We start from the raw sequence: 7,500 nt of genomic DNA, 5'->3' as shown, positions 1-7,500 counted from the left end.
ATCTTTCATCTGCGGTACTTTAGAACAAGAGGTCGGGAACTTGCTATGTGCCATTACTCTATAGAGATAGTGCTGCTAGAGACCATAGATGGGTGCCATTCAAGGCTCTCTCTCCTGCTAGTGCTAGAAGAAAGTGGTGCCATCTAGGTTTTGGATGTGAGTTGAAACCCATTTTGCTTAATATTATGGCAGTTATAATAATTATGACTGCAATTGTCAATATCAATCACTCATTACTCATAGCACAATAAAATAACAAAATGATTCAAAATCCCTGAACGTCCTGTTACCCATTGTCAGTCAAGAGCTCCTGCATCTTGTAAGACAAAAAAACACTTCACCCCTCGTTAACGGGTTAAGTTAACCCACACAGGACGGGTGGTACAGCATGTGTACCGCGCATTCAAAAGCCCAGTTGCCGGGCGGCACAGTATTGTGCCAGCCATTCAATTGATTTAGGCCTAATAATTCGAACGCCCCGGCATTTGGACATTCAAGGCTAGAATTCCCCCGTCGGGGATGGGTTAATACATGTTACTACAGCAGTCACTTTTATTTCAACATTATAGAATGATAAGAATCTAGGGACTACTGCATTAGACCAAGTGTGTGCCTACTTACTAATGTCACATAACACCAAACATTTTAAAAATAAGTAAAGGCTATGACAGGTTATCTAGATGATTAACTGAATTACTTTTTTAGGTATCTACTTGCACAATAAGTTTAATTTTTTCCCTACGACTTACTTGATATTTGGCTGAGTACACCATAGTATCAGGTCTGGAGATGATAACAAATTCCTCACAGAACTGTGCTGGACCAGCATATAACCTCCATTTGTTACAAGACCATCCAAGGTGGCATAAGTCATCTGATGTGCTCGACAAAAGATCTTAAACAGAAAAAAAACAATAATAATAAGGAGAATGGAAAAGAGAAAAGATTGCAAAAACTTGACATAGGTAATATTCTCAGAAAATATAAATAAAAAATAATCCTCACTGATATCAATTTTAAATCCACAGAATAAAAAAACAACTACTTGCCTTTGCTTTCAACACATCACTTTCATTTGCATTAAACAAATGTATATACTTTGATGACTGAAGAGACGATTTTGAAATGCCTGACACAGCATCATCCCAAGTGAGTTCTGATGGCTCAAGAAGGGTAAGAAGAACCTTCTTGTTCTCTATCAGCTTCCTTTGCCCCTGGGTTTCTCCTCTGAGGGACTCTAAATTCTCTGGGTATGGGGTTTTCATATTCGGTGAAAGTGGCTTGGGAAGGCAAGCATTTGTAGTAACACAACATTTTTCTTTACAAACCAGTGCAACAACCTTCTTTGAAACCTGTTCATCTAATTGCTGATTTTTTTTACTGGGACCTAAAAGGGTGCCGAGTAACACCTTCTTCATATGCAGGCTAGACTTTGCTACTTCATCTCCTAAAATAACTGTTCCTTTTTTTATTTCAGGAGGGATAACCGTTGGCTTCTTCATGAAATCTGATAGTGCTGTAATCCCATTAGTCAAGGGAATGTTGGATTTTGAGTAGAGTTTATCTTGCCAAAAATTAATTTTCTTTTTAAGCTGTTGTAGCACAAGTGGTTCTACACAAGTACTTTTTGCATTCACAAATGTATTACCTGCTTCACAGACTGAATCTAGTGAACTATTACTCTGACTGAATACATCACGAGAAACAGTTGAATTATTTAAATTTGAAGATGCAAAACTGGTTTTTAATAGATAGTTTTCCTTTATGTCTGCATTTGGTGATATCTCAAAACTATCACTAAATTTAGCTGCATAAATTTCCTGAGAAACAGAAGTGGAAAGTTTTTCCAGAGAGGTATCAAAATTATTCTGATCTATTGTTTCCAAACTGCAAGAAGCAATGCATGCTTCTTGGGATTCATTTGCTTTGAAACTTTCTGGTTTTGAATGGTCCCTTTGGTTAAATATATCAATGATCTCACTTGATTTCAATTCCTTACAATCTATACCTATTCCATGACTAGAGACACTTTCTCCTGTTAGAGATGACCTTGAATTACTAGGAGCAGCTGGTAACCAATTAGAACTCAGAGATGAGCTAGATTTATATTCTGCTCCTGTACCAGACACTAAAGGGTCCTGAATGGATATTGGCTTCCTCTTTGTAGGTCGTAAGTCTGACAATCGTGTCAAAGGAGGTAAACCGGGTAATGGATGAATTACAGGGACTTTACTTTGTAACTCACCCTTAATTACCATCCTTGGGGAGGAATGAGCTGCTGCATTTGCAAAGCCACGTTCAGGACTCAGAAACTGTTTCGTAATAGGACACTCACTGTCTGGAAGTTGAACTTTATCCAACAGCTTATCTGTGGTAAAATATTCACCATGGACTGATTGCTTTCCTGAAATCATTAGTCTGAGGTCAACTGGATGATCATTATCATCATTCTGATATGAACCAGACAACTGTTCATCTATGAATAATTGATCAGATGAAGACTGCCCCAATGACTGACCTAAAAGCTTGTGACCTGGGCCAAGGTCTTGATTAGGGATACCAGTTTGACCTGGCAAAGGGCCTTTTTTACAGGATGGAAAATGGTCAAGATTGGGAAACTTCTCAGAACCTTGAATTTCAACACAGGGCATTGGATATTGAATTTGGAGAGGCAATTTATTAGGTAGATTTGGATGGAAATCATCCTTATGATACACATAAGTAGCATCCTTTTGTGTGAAGCTTTTATCATTCAAAGCAATCTCTTTTTGGAAAAGAATTTGGTCACCTTCCACTTTCTGGTCCTGTGTACTGGCATTGCTAACTATGTTTTGGATTGGAGAGCTCTCCTGTGTAGTCATTAACAATTCACCTGATACACGGTGACTAGCACACGTCCCATCTTGCACTGAGTTTAGGAACATATCAAGTATATACTCCTTTCCTTTCTTGCTACAGGGAGTTTTATTAATGGTAGTCTCTGGTTCTGCAACTCCTTTCCATGATACTGTTTCTGCCAGTGAGTTTTCTTCTCCCTGAATTACATCAGCTTCAGATGTAGTTTCATGAAGGGATAGATTCAATGGTCTTTCGTTATGAAGAGTTAGATCTAATGGTTCATGTTTTTGAAGGAATAGATCAACTGGTTCAGTTTCAATAACTTGCTTACTTCTATCTGGGAAATCATACTGCAACATCTTCACCAAGTTAGGATCAACTGATTCAGTGCTAGTAGATAATTCCACTAATTCAGGCAGATTACTAGTAAGTCCAATGGCATCATCTACTTTGCCTTCAGGAATGTCTCTTCCTAGTTCATCTTTGGTTGTAGTTTCATGGTGCTGCCTTAGAAGTGAATTTTTGTACTTATGTTTTATATTCTTAAATATATTTGGGTAGCATGAAGCTTGTGGTGTATTCAAGATGTTGTTTTCTATTGGGTATCTTGTCAAATTAATGACCCTAGGCTTTTTGCTTGGACTCTGCATCTCTTGTAGGGATTTTTCTGTGCATTCTGATTTCCGTTTTTTACCAAGTTTTGAGTTGAAGAATTCTTTGAAATTATCTAAAGCATCCTTTACATTGCTTTTGCTGTCTTTTTCTGTCCCTCTATCATAATGTTCTTTAACAGGTTCCTCTTCACTCTGTGTTGTACTCTCCAAGTCCCTCTTTTCTTTTGGTTCTTCATTTTTGTGGAGGGAAATGGGAGGAGTAGCAGATGGATGAAATGGTAAAGTGGATGTAAGCAGTTTTTCTGCTGACACAGGGACTGTTTCCTCCTGAATCTTGGGAACTTCCTCTTTTGTCTCAATACTGTTATCCAAAATATTAGTATCATCCTTAACACTGCTCTTACTTCTTGGAGATGTTAGTTCATCACATTCATCTTGGGAGATTCCTTTCTTTCCTTTTGATTTTACTTTACTCTTTTCCTTTGAACCCTTTCTTTGTTCCTCTGATGTTGATGTTAATCTTTTAAGAGTGCCCTTGAGAGCATCCTTAACAGAATTCTTTGTCTTTTTCTGCATGTTAGTGAATCCCCCTGAGATGTTGGGCTCTTGTGTATTAGTTCCAGGAATTTTGCAAGAAGGTTCAGAAGATGCAATGAGATCAGGAGTGACTGTCTTCAGGGCCTGGTCTAAATCCCTCTTGGCACTCCTCTTCAGCATGCTTGGCTTAATCAAATCAGGTCGTTTTTTGTCCTTGGAACTAAAGATCATGTTTAACTTTTTGGTGTCGAGCAAGCTCTTCTTGTCAAATGGCTTCTCTGATTTATGTAGATATTTCAAATTGTTTTTTCCAGAGTCCTCCCCTTTATCTATTTTAACACTATTGATAGGCTTCAACTCCTTTGGAAATGACTTTGACTCATTCTTAATGGCAGATTTAAGTGACGATTCCATTGTTTTGATTTTCTCCAAGGTATTCTCTTCATCATTTTTCTTTGTTTTTTCCATTATGTCAGTTTTATCTGCCTTGTGCTTGTAGTTGTCGTGCTCTTTCTGGATCTTTCTCGATTCGTCTGACCTGCCTTTTTCCGGACTTGTCCTACTCCTTTTTTCTTTCTCTTTCCAGTCAGATTTTTCTCTCCTATCAATTTTCTGGTGTGATATTTCAATTCCTTTCTCTTTTTGCTCCTCTTCTCTTTTCTTATATCTGTGCTTTCTCTCAACATCATTTTCTTTTTCATCCTTCCTCTCTTTTCTATTTTTATCAAAATGAGTATCTTTTTTATCTCTCACCCTGTCCTTGTCACGTTCTTTGTCTCCCTTACTGCTCTCCTTTCTTCTGTGTTCATCATTCCTCTTATCCTTGTCATTACCTGAAGAACAGCCATAGATGTCTGCCTTTCTCCTCTCTCTGTCCAACTTCTTATCTGTCTTGCTCTCATGAACAGTTTCCCTCAACTCAGAGGGGCTTCTTGGGTGCTCCATCTTCCTTGTTTTATGGCTGTTTTTGTCAACTGGGGATCCTTTGCTTTCGTTCCTTGGTAGTTCCTTGTCTGCTTTTTTCTCTTTCAGCAAAGGATGTGGTGTTGAATGCTGGTTCATCTGAAAATGAAACCAATATGAATAGCAAAAAATACACATAATACAAACATAAAATACCTGTTGATAAAAGTGAATAAATACAAAAAAAAAATGTGGGTAAAGAAGTTAAGTGGGCTTTGTCACAGATAACAAAAGGTTAATCTCTAAAGCACTTCTTTTTACAAACTCTGAAAATCAAATGAATGAGTAAATGAGTCAGTGATTTAACCCATTAACCCTTTCCCGATGTGGCACTTGCTACGCGAAGACCCCTATGCCGGGCGATTGCAATATTGCATTGTAATCGTCACACTGGCATGACGCCCCGGCATCGGGAGTTTGGCTCGTGTGACGCACCGTCGTCATAGGGTTAATGATGGGGTGGTTTTGGCTCTGCCTGAACATTACAACTTGGTATTTCGGAATGGGAAGGCTAATGTCACAAACTATTTGTCCACTTGGGTGGCAACCGTACAAAAATCCATGGTGTAATACCATGTCCCCAGCTGGAAGATCAGCCAAGCCATGATGTGATATCACATTATCTGTTCTTAACAGGTTAATCACATACCAAGAGATCCTGAATTATTGAAAGCAAAGCTGATGTTTTATCAATATATTAAGAGTAAATCATAATTTTGCTTATCAATTAAGTCTAACACAAAACGTGAAATTTAAAAAAAGCAATACTGAACAGATATCATCAGTCACTTTCATGAACAACAAACAATTATAAAGATATTACAATCAATTTATGTGGAAAGGTGATTTAACCCTTTCCCGACGGGGTACGCGCTACGCGAAAACCCCAATGCCGGGCGATTGCAATATTGCATTGTAATCGTCACACTGGCATGACGCCCCGTCATCGGGAGATTGGCTGTGTCACATGAGTGTGACGCACCGTCGTCATTGGGTTAAGAGTAAATCTAAATGTCATATCAAATTCTTTGGTGAAGCACTTCAAATAGTCAATCTGCTGCATTTGATTCAGTGTTTATTCATCGTGATGTGTAATCATTTGATGCTCCATTTTTTTTTTTGTTATAAGCATTCAGTGACAAAAAAAAGTCCATTATTATCTTTGCGAATTTCTATTTTGAATGATACACATCAGAGTTTGATAAATAATTATACGAATCACATTTCATGTGATTAGTATCATAAATTTGCTAAAGAAAATTAAAAAGATTTTATCTCACAGTAACCAAAGTGTAGTTTGGTAATTACTTGGATTCAGAGAGAGCTTCAATTAGTCACCACAGTTTCAAAATGTGAAAAATGGTGAAATCAACTGTGATGATATAATAAAAAGCATCATGGGCTGAAAAAGCTTACCTCCACTTTATCTCAACAGAATGCAACATTACTTTTAATATATATACAGTAGGCATTTTGGAGGAGACCAACTGATGCAAAAGTGCAGTTTTTATTATCCTGCCGGGTACTGTTAAACATTATGATAGCTTACAACTAATCTAGTTCTCAATAATCTTTTCAAAAAAGCTTTCTTTTCATAGTATACAAATTGGGACAAACAAAAACGGGAAAAAACAGAAGGGAAACCACTAAAAGACTCTTACTTCAAGAACCTTCCTCACCTGAGACATAACCTGAAGGTAATGTTTCCTATGTTGCTTCATGGCCTTCTTCGGAGACATTTTGGAAATCAGCATCATGTACAGGAAGGGACGGTATTCCTCAGGAGGTTCCCACATCCCTAGCCTCATGGTCTCTTTACAGTGAGGAATCAACGTAATTTCGGTGTCCTTTGGTATCATGGTCAGTATGATTCGAGCCTTCAGATTGGGAATATAAAATCTGTCTTTAGCTATCAAAGCTTGTATAGGAATACTATATATGGTTCAAAAAAGGCAAAAAATGAACTAAATGAATATTTACAGCAAGTCTTTGTTTGTTTGGCCAAGGAAAAAACAACTAGAATAATTGGATTATGAAAAAAATAAAAATATGAAAGCTCATCAATCTCTAAAATCAATGTTCAATATATACAAGAGGAAAAAAAGAAGTTGTAGTATCATATATTATTTCTTAGATTAACAGCAAAAACTACTCCATTCAAAAAAAAATATACTAATAAAAATAACATTACATACTTTGTTGAATTGATTCAACTCTTTTGTCAACTGTAGAAACTCTGGAGTGGATGAAGTAATGGTGAACAAGGACACATACTTGTCCTTGATTTTTGTGTATGATTCCTGGGACAAGACTGTAGGCTCAGAATCCAACACTTTACTCCAGAGGTCAGAATATTCGGTTATGTAGGTCATTTTCAGGTTCCAACCACTGAGTAAGAACAAAAAAGTATGGCTATTTAATAAAATTTTAATTAATTCCTAAATCATTTTTTTATATTATCTTTAATTCCTTGTTATTTAAACCAGTGATTTTTAACTTCTTGTTCATTTACTACCTATCTAAATCACCTATAGATCCTGGGAACAAA

At 37.1% G+C, this 7,500-nt stretch overlaps 1 protein-coding gene across 1 annotated transcript in view; it reads right to left on the bottom strand.

Annotated features, from left to right (window-relative positions):
* The window catches only part of LOC122244054 (uncharacterized), a 23,817-nt gene that overhangs the window by 9,731 nt on the left and 6,586 nt on the right, over positions 1-7,500 (bottom strand). The window contains exons 3-6 of the mRNA XM_086552619.1: positions 7,148-7,340; positions 6,632-6,829; positions 1,050-5,051; positions 750-895 (exon numbers count right to left, since the gene is read on the bottom strand). Coding sequence (XP_086408745.1) covers positions 750-895; positions 1,050-5,051; positions 6,632-6,829; positions 7,148-7,340 — 4,539 coding nt within the window. The remainder of the gene's footprint in view (positions 1-749; positions 896-1,049; positions 5,052-6,631; positions 6,830-7,147; positions 7,341-7,500) is intronic.

The sequence above is a fragment of the Penaeus japonicus genome, unplaced genomic scaffold (genome assembly GCF_977035675.1).
Source record: "Penaeus japonicus unplaced genomic scaffold, GWHDUDI00000001_assembly GWHDUDI00000027, whole genome shotgun sequence".
Lineage (NCBI taxonomy): Eukaryota > Metazoa > Arthropoda > Malacostraca > Decapoda > Penaeidae > Penaeus > Penaeus japonicus.
This window is presented reverse-complemented; position numbering and strand designations above follow the sequence as displayed.